Source organism: Octopus sinensis, linkage group LG9 (genome assembly GCF_006345805.1).
Source record: "Octopus sinensis linkage group LG9, ASM634580v1, whole genome shotgun sequence".
In the NCBI taxonomy this organism is placed as follows: Eukaryota; Metazoa; Mollusca; class Cephalopoda; order Octopoda; family Octopodidae; genus Octopus; species Octopus sinensis.
Window position 1 is genome coordinate 14,878,243 of NC_043005.1, and position 19,177 is coordinate 14,897,419.

At 37.3% G+C, this 19,177-nt stretch overlaps 1 protein-coding gene across 2 annotated transcripts; it reads left to right on the forward strand.

The window, feature by feature from the left end:
- The first annotated feature begins 117 nt into the window (after positions 1-117).
- Positions 118-17,235, forward strand: LOC115215796 (NAD-dependent protein deacetylase sir-2.1-like). Of its 2 annotated transcripts, XR_005000578.1 has the most exons (11): positions 118-277; positions 3,426-3,563; positions 5,447-5,551; positions 6,027-6,097; positions 7,329-7,401; positions 7,535-7,633; positions 10,782-11,018; positions 12,009-12,129; positions 12,472-12,538; positions 14,624-15,917; positions 16,725-17,235. XR_005000578.1 is itself a non-coding variant. In XM_029785097.2 (10 exons), exons 1-10 carry the CDS (start codon positions 131-133, stop codon positions 15,846-15,848), a joined length of 2,283 nt encoding a protein of 760 aa, XP_029640957.2. In that variant the 5' UTR covers positions 118-130; the 3' UTR covers positions 15,849-15,968. The 2 variants fall into 2 exon arrangements, 1 of the variants encoding a protein (XP_029640957.2); XM_029785097.2 differs by lacking the exon at positions 16,725-17,235 and having other exon boundaries at positions 14,624-15,968.
- The last annotated feature ends 1,942 nt before the right edge of the window (positions 17,236-19,177 follow it).

Below are 19,177 nucleotides of genomic sequence, written 5' to 3' on the forward strand. Positions count from 1 at the left end.
TATTTTGCGTGAAGAAAAAGAAAAGTAATTCACAAAATGATTAACTAAAAAATATATTTGTAATTACATTATTGTATCGAGTAACATTTTGATACAAGCAAATGAAAAAGAAAAGAAAGCCTGTTCAGTGATGTTGTTAAGCGGCCACACAAGCAGGATGGCGTCGACCGAGTATCAAAATTTAGATCCTCTGATGTTCTCTCGGCGTCAGAAACGGAAATCGGATTCCCTCGATCAAATGATAATGCTGCAGGAATCACGAAAGAGAGTATTTCAGGTAGAAAATCAAAAACATATTCTTCACCGAACACTTTTCATTTCACTTAACAATGTATAATTATGAAGAAGTGTGATTGCTTTACAAAGTGAAATCAACTTTGTTGTTTTTGTTTTTACAATACAAATCGCTTCGAAGTAGTCTCTCTGTTCAATGTTTTGCTTTGAAAATCTTTATTCTCTAAAAAGTCCTGTAGTGAAAAATTTATTCTATGTACAGTATTATAAAAGAGATATTGTACGATAAATAGCTCTCGGTAAATTGATAAATAAAAATTCCGCCGAGGTCGACTTTACCTTTCATCCTTTCGGGGGTCGATAAATTAAGTACCAGTTACGCACTGGGGTCGATGTAATCGACTTAATACCTATGTCTGTCCTTGTTTGTCCCCTCTGTGGGTAATAAAGAAATAGGTAAATTGATAAATAATTATTCGTTGTATAATTGTTAAATCATCCTCAGTTTGCGTTGCGGACAGGATGACATAGTACCAGTAATATACAGAGAATCGATTCACTCAGATAACCTTCTCTGCTTGAATATCTAACGTACATAAGTTTGAAATGAACACGTATGCGTGTGTGACTGCTTTTACACGTGTTAAATGCCATGCCGTGTTCTTATTAGCTCAGAAACCTGATCTTGATGAAAAATAATTACCTTAAAGGTATACAAAGACACTCCCACTCTAAATATTGGCCTTGAGGTTAATTCCAAGAAATTTGCGTTTAATTATTTTTCTTGAGTAATTATAATAACGATATCTTTCTTAAACACTTGACTACATGTTTTGGGGGAACGGACGCATCCAATTACATCGATCCAAGCACTTCACAAGAGTTAATTATTAGCCCTGGAAAGACGAGATATAAAGTCGACTTCAGCGAAATTTGAACGCAGTACGTGGCCATATACAAATGCAGTTAGTCCGTCGCTCTACTGATTCTGCAGTCAATCGTCATAGTTAATATATAATAACTGAATTTTTAATTACATCCTCAGGGTTCCCAAATCTAAATATAGCCATCTCTCTCTCACCCCCCCCCCCCACCGCCCAATAAAGTTGACCTTTTCTTGTTTCATACAAATCCGTTGTAGTGATGCTTACTGATTTCCCTAATAGTCGAATTTGTTATGAATAAAGGGAGCTAGACTCTCACAAAGAACTCTTCCCTTCCTCTTAAGTGACGGCTAAGATGCGAGAACTGCATTCTTTATTTGGTCATTCATTCAACATGCAACAATCAAATCCTCATCGAATTACATTCTACTATCTTAGAGAGAAAAAAAAAAGATAGACGGAATGATTACGGCTAGAACGCATTTGATTATTTATAGATCTGTCTGTTTGGTCAGAGTTACCTTGTAGACAACCGAAGGTCCAACAATCATTGTTTATTTTGTGAAGAACTGTCAATAGAACAAGGGGAAGTAACTTCTATTTATATCTCGTTTTATCCATAAATATAACACTGAGAACATGACTCTCTGTCTGTGTGTGTCTGTATTGAGTACATCCCTAACACTCTAGAACTACCCAACCGATTTCATTCAAATTTTAAGCATGGACTACTTAGGGTCCATTGAGTTTCATGAATCCCAAAAATTTTCAACATCTTGCCTAATGCGAGCTCGGAGCAATCCCTTAGATGGTTGCGGTATTACGTGTCAAAAGTGAAACTATAACATGTCTGTTGTTATGTAAACATAATAGTTTCACTATTAAAAGTATAACTATTGTTTCATTACATATATATACAAGCATATATATATATATATATATGATATAAAAAATAAATGAGCCCTTTTAAAGCCTAGCAAGTCTCATGGGCCCGGTTTCCCGGTTTCAATGGCGTATGTGTTCCCCAGCTGGACGGGACGCCAGTCCATCACAGCATTACTCATTTTTGCCAGCTGAGTGGACTGGTGCAACGTGAAATGAAGAGTTTTACTCAAGAACACAACGCGTCGCCCGGTCCAGGAATCGAAACCACAATCTTACGATCATGAGGCTGACACTCTAACCACTAAGCGACGCGCTTCCACACACACACACGTATATATATTTATATACACACACACACGACAAGAATTAATATTTATCTCTTTTTATGGAAACGATAGGCTATATTGCACAGCAAAAAAGAAGTGGTCAAATGTAAATGAGATAAAGATATGGATATATATATATAAGTATATATATATATATATATATATATATATACACATATATATATATATGTGTGTGTGTATGTGTATATATATATGTGTGTGTATGTGTATATATATATGTGTGTGTGTGTGTGTGTGTGTGTGTGTGTGTGTGGTAGCATCACAGTCCCAGCCACACCACCAGTACTCCAATGTGAGTCACATGTTTGGAATTGCACTGCTACTACACACACATGTAAGTCACATTTCAGTTTTGCAGTCTGTAACTAACTAGGATCAAAGTTTTCTGGCCCTTCTGAAGGTGACGTCTTGTTTTTGCGATGTAGTTTTATGAATATGGTTGTTACTGTTTAGCTCTTGGCCAACTTTAATAGAGGCAATCCATTTGTGACCATTCTTTTTTTCTATAGATATACCTTAGATTACATTATCTAATGCATCACTTCCTTATTTTTGTATTTACTGAATTCAATCATTGGTCTGTGGCTATACTGGAGCATCACTTTTAAGGCTTTTCCTTTTTAGTTGACTATTTTGACCTCAGTCTAATACTTATTGACATTGATGGAAGACAAAAGATGATGTCAACTCAATGTAAGGGAGCCAATATAGCCAAACCATTTTTGTTTAATGTACCAGTTTTTCAATATTAAATGTTAATCCAATTATGCAAATACATATACATGGACTTATGTATGCTCTACAGCCAGAAAGAAGTCCTGATATATGCCAGAAATGCTACCTGTCTTTCACTAAGTCATGTAAAAAAAGGATTAAAAAAAGTACAGTTTATCTTGATTTAGTTGGGTTTTTCCTATGCACGAAGGATTAAGAATCTATAGAATTTGTTCTTAAAAATAGTACAGTTTATCTTGATTTAGGAGGGTTTTTCCTATGCATGAAGGATTAAGAATCTATAGAATTTTTTCATTTGTACTATGCATTATTAATACATTTCTTTCTTTTTTCTTCAAAGATCAACAAAATCTTAAAGAAGCCTGAACAAGAAAGAAGTGCTGAGGAGTCTGTAATTCTTGAAACAAATCCAGATCTTGTTAAAAAAGCTGTAGAAAGAGCAAAAATTCGATGTAAATTAAAAAGACGAGCATTAGAGGTAACAAACAAACAATTTAATCCCTAGCAATATCTGTTTTATCATAAAGCTTTTAACTTTTTTTAAAAAAACAGGTGATACATGCATAACTCTAAGCATTCTAATTGCAAGCTTTGGTTTAAATAATGATAATGAAATTATTGTATACAGTGCTCAGGTGCACCACAACTTGTCAGAGTATATGCAGTAATGTAAAAATGTCTGGAAAGCAAACAATGTATGAGTCAGATACATGCTTGTGTGTGTATGGAGGGGAGAAAATCAGGTGTAGTGTTGGCGAATCTCAGAAAGCATGGAAGTTTTGAAGGATGCAGTGCTCCGACAACTAACAACTGATACCGGCAGTTTGTTCCATGCTTCAGCAACTCTCAGCGTGAAAAAATGTTTCCTGAAGTCATGGGAGCTGTGCTGTTTTCTGACTTTGTAAATATGGTGTTAATAGGTGTTAGGTGGAAGATAGACATATCTCTCCCGGGATAGGATACCAGTCAATCACAAGTAACATTCCCAGGTGATCTGGTGGTACTCATTTGTTCCTTGCAACTATTAAGGCAATGTAGAATACATTTCTCTACTTGGAGACACAAAATGACATACAGCAGTGGATTTGAACTGACTACCTATGTGTATGTTGGTCAATACCTTGTTTTTTTTTAGCCACAGATCAGGCCTAAGGGGAGAAATTTCTGATCAAAGGTATTTCAGTCAACTTTTGTTCAGACAGTTTATCTAGGACTACATTGTCCAATGTACCTGTCTGCTTTTGACGTGGTAAAGTGTGATTGAAAGTAGATTTAACTACTGTTTCTAGTAAACCAAGCAACCCTGGAGAGGTTTCCTCATGTCACTCAAACTGGAATGACCAGAATTCATCATCATCGTTTAACATCCATTTTCCATGCTAGCATGGGTTGGACGGTTTGACCAGGGTCTGGGAAGCCAAGAGGCTGCACCAGGCTCCAGTCTGATCTGGCTGTGTTTCTACAGCTGGATGCCCTTCTTAACGTCAACCACTCCGCGAGTGTAGTGGGTGCTTTTTACGTGCCACCGGCACAGGTGCCAGGGGAGTCTGGCATCAGCCATGATCGGTTGGTGCGTTTTATGTGCCACCGGCACAGAAGCCAGTCGAGGCAGCGCTGGCATCAGCCACGTTCGGATGGTGCTTTTTATGTGCCACCGGCACAGGTATCACAACTACTATTTCCATTGATATTTGTTTCGAATAATCTGGACCCTTTGCTGAAGTAATTTTTCTCATAACAATTCAATAGTTTACTTTAACAGGATTTAACATTTATTGATTTTTAATTGTGACAACTTATGTGTAAGTATATCTATGTGATAATTGGTTAACTCACTTATTGAATTAGTTTCCTAGTATTCTAGATTTTATTTAACTTATTTGTTGACCCTTTTGTGACCATGTTTCTTATGAAATACACCTTACATGTGTTAATTTTGGCATAAGGCCATCAAGATCGGGGAGGGAATAAGTCAATTACATCAACCCCAGTACTCAACTGGTACTTATTTTATTGACCCCAGGAGGATGAAAGGTAAAGTCAACCACAGCGGAATTTGAACTCAGGCTGTAAAGATGGCTGAAATGCCGTAAAACATTTTGCCCAATGTGCTAATAATTCTGCCAGTTTGTCACCTTAATTTTGAAAGTAATAATGAATAACTAATTTATTCATTAAAATGATGTTTGGAACATAAATTAATGTGAATTCTTGGTGCAAGGTTTTTTTTAAATTTAAATACAAAGGCTTTAAAATGAAAGTTTTATTTTCAACACTGCTGAGGTTATCTGTCAAGGATGGTCTCAGACATGTTGGCACCAAAAGTGTTGACTATTGTTTATTCTGAATCGTTTGTTTCAGATTGAAGATTCTGCTGAAGTACTCAAACAGAAATGTGATCAACTTGCTGAAGCTATTAAGAAGTCAAAAGGTATCTGTGTCTATACTGGAGCAGGAATCAGTACAGTGAGTAGAGATTTTGTTATAGTTTATTTTTGTATTTTTAATCATATGCTTTACAATTTGTCTTTCGTGCACCAGCAATTATGTAGCTTCCATTACTGTCTCTCCTCCATTACTCCCCCAGCATTGTCGCACTTCCATCAATTCAGCCACATGTGCCAATCACTGCATACCCTCCATACTTACCTCCTTTCTCTTCTACTCATTTCTAGTTGGTCATAGTGTCTTGAATGTATGGAGACACTGCAGGGTTGAGAACCTCTTTAGTCTTCTCATGGACACGTCAACCTCTCTAGTGCTAGTGGTTACCTACTGTGAAGTACCTTCAGCAATTTTCGTCTCTAAAGGAAATTTGATAGGCAGGAACTGAAAGATGTTCATTGTGTGTGTGTGTGTGTGTGTGTGTGTGTTAGTATTATATAAATATATATATATATAATGAATCTTTAAATACATTTTGAATTTTTCTTTTCACTAGGCTGCTTCAATTCCTGACTATAGAGGACCAAACGGTGTATGGACACTTCTCCAAAAGGGACAAGAATTAAAGTAAGCTAATTTGTATCTTCATGGATATTGGTTATTTGATGCTTCCACGAGTCCTGAGTACTTTTCTCTCTACCACCAATTACAAAAACAAATATATGTTTGAAAAATTCTTTAAAATAATAGTTTCAGATTTTGTTTGGCACAAAGCCAGCAATTTTTGGGGAGAGACTAGTTGATTACATTGCTTCCAGTGATCAACTGATACTTAATTACTGACCCTGAAATGATGAAAGGCAAAGTTGACTTCAGCAAGATTTGAACTCAGAATGTAAAAAGCACGAAAAAAATGTTGCTAAGCATTTTGTTCATTTTGTACTAGCGATTCTGCTAGCTCACCAATCCACAAAATAATTTATATTTTTAACAATTTCAAATGATGATTAAAAATATCATCATTGTCACAAAATTAACCTTAAAAATCATCCCAAATATTTGTTGTCAACTTTCATGTGGGCCTGACTATGTGGTTAAAAAATTTGTTTCACAACCATATGGTTCTGGGTTTGATCCCATTGCATGGCACTTTGGTCGAGTTTTTCCGGCACGTAAAAAGCACCATCCGAATCGTGGCCGAAGCCAGTGCCGCCTCGACTGGCTTCCATGCCGGTTGCATGTAAAATGCACCCATCCGACCGTGGCCGTTGCCAGCCTCGCCTGGCACCTGTGCAGGTGGCACGTAAAAAGCACCCACTACACTCACGGAGTGGTTGGCGTTAGGAAGGGCATCCAGCTGCAGAAACATTGCCAGATAAAACTGGAGCCTGGTGCAGCCTTCCGGCTTCCCAGATCGCCGGTCGAACCGTCCAACCCATGCTAGCATGGAGAACGGACGTTAAACGATGATGATGATGATGATGTAATGAGTGGGATTTGTGGAAACTATGTGAAAGCCCTTTGTGTGTACGTGTATGTGTCTGTGTGTGAGTGTGGAGTGCAGATGTGGTGACATTTGAATATTATTCATTCAATCTATTTTCTACATTGAAGAATGTTTTTGCCTTAAATCAACAGGCCTTAACTGGGTTGTAACAAGTGTTGACTGAAATATTTCAAAATGTTTAATTTTTAAAGCTATAAATTATTATTGGAACTGATTTGAGATAGGAATGACCAACAAGACCACCGACAGGACTTGGTTTGTAGGTGACCATGTTACTGACTGCAATACAGTGTCTGTCATTTTCTTTTCTTCTCAATAATAATGTAAATGTTTAATTTGTTATTTTTGTAGGCCTCAACAATTTACTGATGCAGAACCAACCAAAACACACATGGGTCTGCTAACGCTTTACAAGCATGGCAAGGTAAGTTATTACTTGTAATTTACGTTGATGTAGTTAAAATGGCAAATTTCTGTTTTCTGTAAAACATTGCTTCGTTTTTTTCGTTTCCAATTCTATTTTTCTTTCTTTTTCTTTTGCTTCCTGTGAACTGCAGTTAAAACATGTTGTATCCCAGAATTGCGATGGACTTCATCTCAGAAGTGGTCTCTCGAAAAGAATCTTATCTGAGGTTCACGGCAATATGTACTTAGAGGTGAGACTCTTGCAAGTTTTTTTAAGCTTTATTTTATCATTGTTTTATATCATCGTAAGGCAGCAAACTGGCAGAATTGTTAGCATGCCAGGCGAAATGCTTAGCTGTATTTCATCTGCTGCTACATTCTGAGTTCAAATTCTGCCGAGGTTGACTTTACCTTTCATCCTTTCAGAGTCAATAAATCAAGTACCACTTGAGTACTGGGGTCACTGTGATCAACTGTCCCTCTCCTCACAAAATCCAGGACTTGTGCTCATAGTCGAAAGGTTTATTTTATATCATCACATTTCGTGAACAATCTCATAATTAGTTACAGGTATCAATCACTGGTTCACTGCATCCACATTGATGAAAGTGACAAGAAAATAATTGTACAACTCATGCAGAACAAATACCATCCTATAAATGTTTCACTGATGTACATTATAATAATAATAATAATAATAATGAAATTATTGTATACAGTCCTCAGGTGCACCACAACTTGTCAAAAGTGCATATAAAGCATATGTAGTAATGTACTAGCTGACCCTGTGTGCCGGCAAAAATGACGGCTAATTGTAGTATTTTATATATAAATAAGGTACAAAACAAGATACTTAATAATCACACATACAAACATTCACATACTTCTCTTGTACATGCACACACATATACACAGAGTTGAAATGCTGTTTGATTTTTCTTTTCAGTGTTGGACGTTCACCATCCCATTTCCACTGCACACATGTAACCCCCCCCCCACAAACATTCACACAGCTCTCTTTTATATACTTACACAGAGTTGAAATGCTGATTTTTTTTTCACCCCTTCCTTTCTCCATTGCTATTACTTTCTCTCACCCTCTCTCAGTCTGGGCTATTATTCTCACTACTTCTCCTTCACTGAATTACTATTTTCTCTCCTCTCCTTTCACTTATACTACTCTTTCTCCTGCTCTGTCCTACTCCTACTCTAATTTTGAACAAATATATATATATACACATACACAAATATATTAAAGCACTATGCTCATTATTATATTAGGAGATTGCTTTGGGTCAACCAAAGCCTTGTGGGTGAATTTTGCTTGATGGAAACTGAAAGAAATCCATCATTCATATATATCTATGTGTGAGTGTTTCTCCATACCTTGACATCAAGTAATATTTGTAAATGAGCATCACCATCATTCAAGCAATGTCCTTTGTTTCCAATCTTCTGTGTAAACATGTCTGACTCAGTAAATTTTGTTTGGTCCATAGACGCATGGAAAAGTGGACGTTAAAACAATGATGAGGATGATATATGTATTAGGATCTTCCACACAGTTTCCAAATGCCACTCACAAAGCATTGGTCAGTCCAAGGCTATGTTGAACAACACTACCCTAAGTGTCATACAGTGGAAGTGAACCCAGAACCATGTGATTGCAAACTTCTTAATTACACAGCTATGTCTGCACCATCTATCACCCCCCCCCCCATCTTTCTCTTTAGTCATCTAATATACTTCTGCTAACCTCTCCCAGTTTGCTGTCTATATGTTCAGAGCTTGTATTCCACTCACAGTCACTGAAATAAATATAAGTTGTCTTCTTGAATCGCAGGTCACACCTGATTGAGTAGATCTGCGATCTTAAGTGTTCCTGCTATTACTATGCCTTTTTCTGCTTGGTATAATGTGTTCCAGCCTACATTATCCAAATGTTAGTATACTAACCACACTAATCATTTTTTTCAGAATAGTAAGAGTTTCTAGAAAGAGAAGCTACCCAACAGAAGTCCTGTCATAAGGGCATAAGTCCCAATAATAAGCTGAGGTTGATTCAGTCAACTGAATATTTTTCCTTAAAAGACAATTGACCCTGAGTCAAACAAAAATTGATACATGTGTTATATATCTCATGTAATACATATATAAACATTGTGGCACATAAAAAGCACCATCCGTTCGTGCCCGTTTGCCAGCTCTGTCTGGCACCTGTGTGGGTGGCATGTAAAACGCACCCACTACACTCACGGAGTGGTTGGCGTTAGGAAGGGCATCCAGCCGTAGAAACACTGCCAGATCTGACTAGGCCTGATGAAGCCTTCCGGCTTCACAGACCCCAGTTGAACTGTCCAACCCATGCTAGTATGGAAAACGGACACTAAACGATGATGATGATGATATCTAAATTGCGGGAGTGGAACAGGTAAAATCAAGACTACATATGTTGCCTAGCTTGCAGATCCTCTGATATAATAATTACTTTGCTACTCAGTAGGCTGAGGATACCTTAATTATATGAAGGTTACATTGTCATTTGGGAATCCGATATATTATGTATATTATATTTATAAAAAAATATTGGGTTGTCTGGAAAGTTTGTGCTGATTTATTGTAGCTTACCTTTCGAGTTATTTTAGAACATGGTTGAGTTCATAAAATAGGATTTGACTACACCTCCATTTAGAGCACAGTTTAAGCTATCTTTTCATGGAAGAAGGTTTATGTTCCTATGACCTGTGTTAATTCTGTAACCCTTTAAAATGGAAGATAAGAAAGTTCATTTTCAGTACTTGATGCTTTGGGAACCAGACAAAAATTGCTGCAGCTTGGTTGGGATGTGTTACCCCACCCTTCATATTCACCAGATATTGCTCCTTCGGATTTCCACTTATTCAGGTCTCTGCAGAATAGTCTTAATGATAAAAATTTCAATTCCTTGGATGACGTAAAAAGATACCTTGATGAATTCTTTGCCATGAAACCACCTCATTTCTAGGAAGAGGGTATTTTCAAGTTAAAGGAAAGATGGAGACGCATTGTGTAACAAAATGGTTCATATTTGGTTGATTGAAAATGTAATGGCAAGTATTTATTGACCTTTTTCTTTCCTTTAAAAATCGGCATGAACTTTCCGGACAACCCAATATATATATTATATACTTAATGCACGCTGGGCAAAATGCTTTGCAGTATTTCATCTGTCTTTGTGTTCTGAGTTCAAATTCTGCCCAGGTCAACTTTGCCTTTCATCCTTTTGGAGTTGATAAATTAAGTACCAGTTGCGTACTGGAGTCGATCTAATCGATTGGTCCTCTCCCCAAAAATTTCATTGCTTTTTATTGGTCCTCTCCCCCCAAATTTATTGTTTTCTCTCTTTTCATTTTTTTCCAGATGTGTTACAAATGTAAACCTTTTAAAGAATACCTGCGCCTGTTTGATGTCACCGAGAAGACAGGTGTACGCAGGCATCATACATCCCGACGCTGTCACTTCTGTAAAAACCTTCTTAGTGACACTATTGTCCATTTTGGTGAGAAAGGGCGCCTGTGTTCTCCATACCGGTGGAAAGAGGCTGCAGCAGCAGCCAAAAACTGTGATGTTATTTTGTGCCTTGGAACCAGTTTGAAGGTTGTTGTAACTTATAGTTATTTTTTGTTTTTGTTGTCTAAGGATATGTTCTGTTTCAATGCTTACCATTTTTATAACAATAATAGTAATAACTAGCAGTATCGCCCAGCGTTGCTCGGGTTTGTAAGGAAAATAACTATATAAGCATTTTTAGAGATGTAAAGTATAATAGTCATCTCAATATGGCTAACCACAAAGGGGGGGGGGTCTTACTGTAGCTTTTTATGTTCTGAGATTTAATAATAAATTTTTAGAGAGTTACTTCCCTTATATATGCCAAAAATGCATTAAAAATGGGAAAAATTGATGGTAAATTTTTTTTAAAATCGTAGACTCATCGTAGATGCGTGCTAATACCCAGAAGGGCTCGATATGAATCACGACTATAAGATACCCGGTTTTGGTTAAACTGCACTGCAAAATGTGGGAGTAGTTAGGAATCTAAATCATAGGAGACAGACAGCACACAACCTCACTTTTATATATAAAGATAGGGCAGCGAGCTGACAGAAACATTAGTATGCTGGGCGAAATGCTTTGCAGTATTTCATCTGTCTTTATGTTCTGAGTTCAAATTCTTCCCAGGTCGACTTTGCCTTTCATCCTTTTGGAGTCAATAAATTAAATACCAGTTGCGTACTGGAGTTGATCTAATCAATTGGTCCCCTCCCAAAAAATTTCGGGCCTTGTGCCTTGAGTAGAAAAGAATAATAGTAATAATAATGATAACATCATCATCATCATCATAAAAAAAAAATTTACTTACTAAACATTTGAATAGCTACCACAAATGTTTAATCAACAAAACCCTTCATAGACATTTTTACCTCTAAAGACCAATGTAAAACTGAAAAAAAAAAAATTCAGTAAACACCATTTTTAGAATATTTTCTATTTAACTCTTAAATAGTTTAAAAAGAAGAAAAAAATATTAAAACTAATAAATGTAAAATTTTACAGTTTTTTTTTGCTTTTCCTAAATGTTCTTAGGTACTAAAGAAATACACTTGTCTATGGTGTATGGACAGAAAACCTTCAAAACGACCCAAACTTTTTATTGTAAATTTACAATGGACACCAAAAGATGTCTGTGCAACTTTAAAGATCAATGGTGAGATATATTTCAACGTACTATGCTTTCTTTCAGAACAGAATTAGATAAACTTATAATGTAAAATGTGTATCCGTTATTTATGCAATATAAAAAAAAAATGTTAAAACTAAACAGCTTATCCACCTACCTACTTACCTACCTACCCACCCACCATTTCTTTCATGTCATCAATGTCCACATGATACATACATGAATATAGTTTCAGTTTCACCTCCTCTCCCTATAAGTCATGTGGCTGGGGTTATGTAGCTATTTATATCGTATAAATAGTTTATGTTCATTGATATTTTATTTATTATATTTGTAAGTTATTGTTTTTTTCTTCTTTTTCTTAAAAAGGAAGATGTGATGATGTCATGGATCAAATAATGAAAAAATTAGGGTGGAAAATTACTGAATATTTAAGGTAATGTGTTTTATCATATTTCATTAGTTACATTCACATATATATATATCGTGCCAGTGGCACGTAAAAGCACTCACTACACTCTCGGAGTGGTTGGCGTTAGGAAGGTCATCCACCTGTAGAAACTCTGCCAGATCAGATTGGCGCCTGGTGCAGCCATCTGGTTGCCAGTCCTCAGTCAGATCGTCCAACCCATGCTAGCATGGAAAGCGGACGTTAAATGATGATGATGATGATATATATATATATATATATGTTTCTTTACTACCCACAAGGGGCTAAACATAGAGGGGACAAACAAGAACAGACAAACGAATTTAAGTCGATTATATCGACCCCAGTGCATAACTGGTACTTAATTTATCGACCCCGAAAGGATGAAAGGCAAAGTCGACCTCGGCGGAATTTGAACTCGGAACATAATGGTAGACGAAATACGGCTACGCATTTCGCCCGGCGTGCTAACGGTTCTGCCAGCTCGCCGCCTTAATATATATATACACATGCACACACACACATACACACACACGTGCATGCATGTGTGTGTATATCATCATTTAACATCTGTTTTCCATGCTGGCATGGGTTGGATGGTTTGACTGAAAACTGGTAAGCCAGGGGAGCTGCACCAAGTTCTGATCTGATTTAGCAAGGTTTCTACAGCTGGATGCCCTTCCTAACATCAACCACTCTGAGAGTGTAGTGGGTGTTTTTTGCGTGCCACTGACACAGGTGCCATTGACTTGACACTGGCATTGGACACGACTACCGTCTCACTTGGCTTGATAGGTCTACACATACACTCACACACACATATATGCACACACACACACATATGCACACACACACACACACTCTTTCTCTCTCTCTCTCTCTCTCTCTCACAAACACACACACACACACACACACACACACAAGTGATTTCAGTAATTTAATTGTCATTTTACTGAAGCACTGCCTTCAAGCATTTCAATTGATCAGGTCAATTCTGTTATTCATTCCAGTCTGGATAATGCAACACAATGTTTTACACAGCTAAAGTAACACCTTGACCTCATGCAAAACAGTGTTTAACAATTTATATATATATATAAGAGAGTTACTGTTAAGTGGTTAACTCTAGTGCTAAAAATAGCTCCTTATTCTGGTATAGCCACCGAAGTTGTTTCCACAAAGAAATAACATTACCTTCAATGTAAGGAAAGTGAAATACAACGAAAAGATAGATTAATGCTGAACAATTGTTTCTTTATCAATATAATATGCAATTATACTCACATATTTATCTATAAATCATCAGCAGCATTTGTCTTCGATACAATTTATTAGACCCTCACGAGCGTCAATACCCATGCGGTCCAATCGATTGCATACATAGTTGTGGTTCAGGTTCCCCGCCAAAAGCATGGTAAGAGCACTAGAGTTAACCACTTAACGGTAACTCTCTTATATTTATGTATAAATTTGTATTGTCTCCCTGTTTTTTTATGTGCTAAGCCACTTGGTGTTAAACTGATGGTATTATTAAATTAATATCTAATTTTTCACCCTTATTTATGAATATATATATATATATATACACACACACACACATATACGACAGGCTTCTTTCAGTTTCCGTCTACCAAATCAACTCACAAGGCTTTGGTCGACCGAGGCTATAGTATAGCCCAAGGTGCCATGCAGTGGGACTGAACCCAGAACCATGTGGTTGGGAACGAAGCTTCTTACCACGCAGCCACTCCTGTGCCTATGTATGTATGTGTGTGTGTGTGTGTGTGTGTGTGATTGTAAGAGTAAAAGTACACACATACATAAAATGCAGGCATGGTTTGGGGTTATGGAGATTGTTTCCCAACATCATGGTTTTGGGTTCAGTTCCACTGCATAACATTTTGAACAAGTCTCTTCTACTATAGCCTTGGGTCTAACCTGTGAATGGATTTGGTAGACAGAAATATATAAGATTATATATTTCTGAGTTCATATACTGGTGTGTGTGTGTATGTGTGTATAATGTATGTGTATGTGTGTTTACGGTATATTTATATATACATATGTGTTTTCAATTATATTTTGCAACAGGGAAAAGGATCCTATGTTCCGTTTTGCTGTCCCTTTACGTGCCCATGAATACAAGAGTACCACTTCTAAACAACTTAAAGTGCCTGACTCCATGAAGGAAAAATTTTGTATAAAGTCCAAGAAATCGAATTCTGAATCTATGCAGAGTAAGGAAACTGAACAATCATCTCCTGCCGTGATATCTTCCATTAAAACCGAAATCCAAAGCCAACATTCTTGCCAAGCACTATCATCTTTGCAAAGTTCATCTGAAAAGAATTTCCCACATGACAAACACCACCTACCCAACGCCTTAGACTCCAGTTATGAGAACACGAATTTAAAATTAACTTTGAAAAGCAATATGTGTAGTTGTAGGTTTGTTGACAGCAGTGAATGTACGCTATGTTTTCTTAAGAACTCTTGTGATAAAGACCATTCCTATTGCCGCCGGCGGCAAAGGAATTTTCCATGTTCCTTAAACACCGTACAGAAAAAGTCCCTCCCTTTGCCTTGGTGCTCAGTTGCAAATATCTTGATGGAGCATGATTATCTTGCTTGGAATCAGTTTCACACTCTTGTCGAAGCTGCTGGTTTTGTAGTCAGTCAACCCCCGGCATTGGCTGATTGCAAACCTACCGTGTGCCAAGACGAACAATTAGCCAACAGTAAATGTAACGTGGACTATCGTCCTAATTTTGAATCTTTGCACAGCTCTAAATCATTACCAAAGTTTTGTAACACTAGTAGCAATAGCAGTAGTAGTAGTAGTATTTGTAGCAGTAGTGGTAGTAGTGAGAGTAATAGCAGCAACCAAACTAACGAATCTCAAAGAAATACGACTTCCAAACCTACTACTACTACTACTACTACTACTACTACTATTACTACTACTACTCCTCGTTATTGTGTTAGTTGTTTTTATAACAAAGTGAAGTTCTCTAAGTTGTTAGCTCTGCAAGATGATGATGATGATGATGATGATGATGATGATGGAGTGGGTCATTCCAGTTCGAATAATGCAGAGTCTGGTGATCGTGTTTCAGCAGCCAATAGTGTTCATATCAAAACAGAATCTGCTCAACCGGTTGCAGACCTCTGCAAAGAAGAGGGGGAAGGTGAAGAAGTAGATGCTAGTTTTAAGTCTTCTTCGCAAGGTAAATTATACACTCAGTCTCGATCTCGTTCAATTCCAGGATGGTTTGGTAAAGGTCTCAGCATTCGCAAGAAAAGAAAACGATTTTGACAAACTTTTAAATGATTAGGGAGAAAGCTCTTCATATTTGCAATAATAATAATAATGATAATAATAATAATAATAATAATAATAATGATAATAATAATATAAAAAAAAGGCATGATAAAAAAATATTCAGACAAATACATAACAAAAACACCAGGACTTACAAACACATATAACATACAGAAAATTGCACTACTAGGCACTGCACACATCCTACGCAGAACACTTTCCATACAATAACCATCAGAGCATCACAACAAATCACAGCACATACCCAAGGCACACAGAGCTGCGCTCGGTAGTGAAGTGAAAGCACGCTATAAAAATAAAACTACTGAATAATAATAATAATAATAATAATAATAATAATAATAATAGATAATAATAATAATAATAATAGTAATAATAATAATAATAATAACAATAATAATAATAATAATAATAATAATAATAATAATAATATAGAAAAGATTGAGGTAACTCCTCCTGAAGATATAGAGTCAAAATTAAAAGAAGAGTGCCATTTTGACTCTATATATTCAGGAGGGGTTACCTCAATCCTTTCTGTATTAACCAAAATGAAGTAGATTGACAAATTTATTTTTTGAACCTGTTGAAGACACACAAGATGTCGAAATATCGTTCACTAGATAACAACGGCACTCTTCTTTTAATTTTGATTTTAATAATAATAATAATAATAATAAAGCACCCACTACACTCACGGAGTGGTTGGCGTTAGGAAGGGCATCCAGCTGTAGAAACATTGCCAGATAAGACTGGAGCCTGGTGTAGCCTTCTGGCTTCCCAGATCCCCGGTTGAACCGTCCAACCCATGCTAGCATGAAGAACGGACGTTAAACAATGATGATGATGATGATGAATAATAAGGGTTTCAGATTTTGGCACAAGGCCAGCAATTTTAGAAGAGGGATTAAGTCGATTATGCTAACCTTAGTGTTCAACTTTACTTTATTGGCCCCAAAATGATAAAAGGTAAAGTTGGCCTCTGCAGAGTTTGAACTCAGAATGTAAAGATTGACAAAATACTGCTAGGCCCTTTTTGCAGTGTATTAACAATTCTGCCAACTTTCTGTTTTGGTAATAATAATATGATGTTGATTTTTTTACTTTTCTTTTATGAGATAGTCAGAGGAAGGGAAATAGTCTCCATTACCTTTGTAGGTTCTCCCTGCTTGATAAAATTAGCATAAAACATCATGAGTCTGTGAAGAATATATACTGTTGATTCAGTCAATCCGAGTATATAACTGGTTCTTATTTCATTGAATTCTTCTCTACTGATTTGGTGTTAGGAAGGGCATCCAGCTGTAGAAACATTGCCAGATCAGACTGGAGCCTGGTGCAGCCTTCTGCCTTCCCAGACCCCAGTTGAACCGTCCAACCCATGCCAGCATGGAAAGCGGACGCTAAACAATGATGATGATGATTGATATTAAAAATATAGAAGATATTTGATGGTTTCTCACTATGGTAAAATGTTGTTAATTTATTTGTCTCTGGTATCTGACCAAGACACTCTCTTTAACTGTTACAAGGACCGACCCCCTCTCTACTAAACAAAGCACAATGTATTACAATACAGTGCAAAATAATATGATACAAACTTAATAAACAAAAAGTGATGGGGCATTACATAGAAGGGTGTGCATTTATACAGTCATAGTTATATACATTTGTATGAACGAGTGTGCATACTCGTGTATTTATGTAGATAAAGCTATAAATACCAATGTGTAGCGTATTAGTTTAAAAACCGTTTGGATGAAAAATAGTTGAAGGCTGCCTGGAGAGCTCAAACCCACATGTGTAAACACGACAGATATGCTAGCATGTCTGTCATGTTTATGTATGTATATAACCAATCCTATGACTGGCACCCGGCAGATGCCAGGACCCCTGGACTGGAGATACGTAAAAAGCACTATCCGAATCGTGGTCAATGCCAGCGCCGCCTCGACTGGCTTCCGTGTCAGTGGCACGTGAAAAGCACCATCTGAATCGTGGCCGAAGCCAGTGCCGCCTCGACTGGCTTCCGTGCAGGTGGCACGTAAAATGCACCAATCCGACCGTGGCCGATGCCAGCCTCGCCTGGTTCCAATGCAGGTGGCACGTAAAAAGCACCCACTACACTCACGGAGTGGTTGGTGTTAGGAAGGGCATCCAGCTGTAGAAACATTGCCAGATAAGACTGGAGCCTGGTGCAGCCTTTTGGCTTCCCAGATCCCCGGTCGAACCGTCCAACCCATGCTAGCATGGAGAACGGACGTTAAACGATGATGATGATGTATATATATTTTTGTAATAATAATGAAATTATTGTATACAATGCTCAGGTGCACCACAACTTGTCAGAAAGTGCGTATAAAGCATATGCAATAATGTACAAATGTCTGGAAAGTGAACAATGTATGAGTCAGATACATGCTTGCGTGTGTATGGAGGGGAGAAAATCAGGTGTAGTGTTGACGAATCTCAGGAAGCATGGAAGTTTTGAAGGATGCAGTGCTCCGACAACTGATGCCGGCAGTTTGTTCCATGCTTCAGCAACTCTTATACAGGGAAACAGTTCTTGAAAAATACGAAACCTCTGATGTAGAAGAGTAACGAGAGAAAATCAATAACAATAAAACCCCTCCTGTCTCTGCCTTTTCACTACACCAGCTTCCGGCTGAAACTGGAGTCTCAAACATTTTGCTTCCTTAACCTTTTAACATTTAAACCAGCCTTATCTGGCCAAAATATTATCTTTGTTTTATGATCAACCTGGCCCAATCTGGCCTCTTACACCTTCCCTACAGTATACTCTTTTACTTGTTTCAGTCATTTGACTGCGGCCATGCTGGAGCACCGCCTTTAGTCGAGCAAATCGTCCCCAGGACTTATTCTTTGTAAGCCTAGTACTTATTCTATCGTTTGCTGAACCACTAAGTTATGGGGACGCACGCACACCAGCATCGGTTGTCAAGACACACACACACACACACACACACACACACATATATATATACACACATTTATACGACGGGCTTCTTTCAGTTTCCGTCTACCAAATCCACTCACAAGGCTTTGGTCGGCCCGAGGCTATAGTAGAAGACACTTGCCCAAGGTGCCACGCAGTGGGACTGAACCCAAAACCATGTGGTTGGTAAGAAAGCTACTTACCACACAGCCACTCCTGCGCCTATGTATCATTCTAAAAATAAATAATCACATCATTGAAATCTCCAAGCTATAAAGCTAATGCATGATTTTTTCAAAACAATGTGAATAAATAAGCATTACATTTGACAAAGTAATATGAACACTAA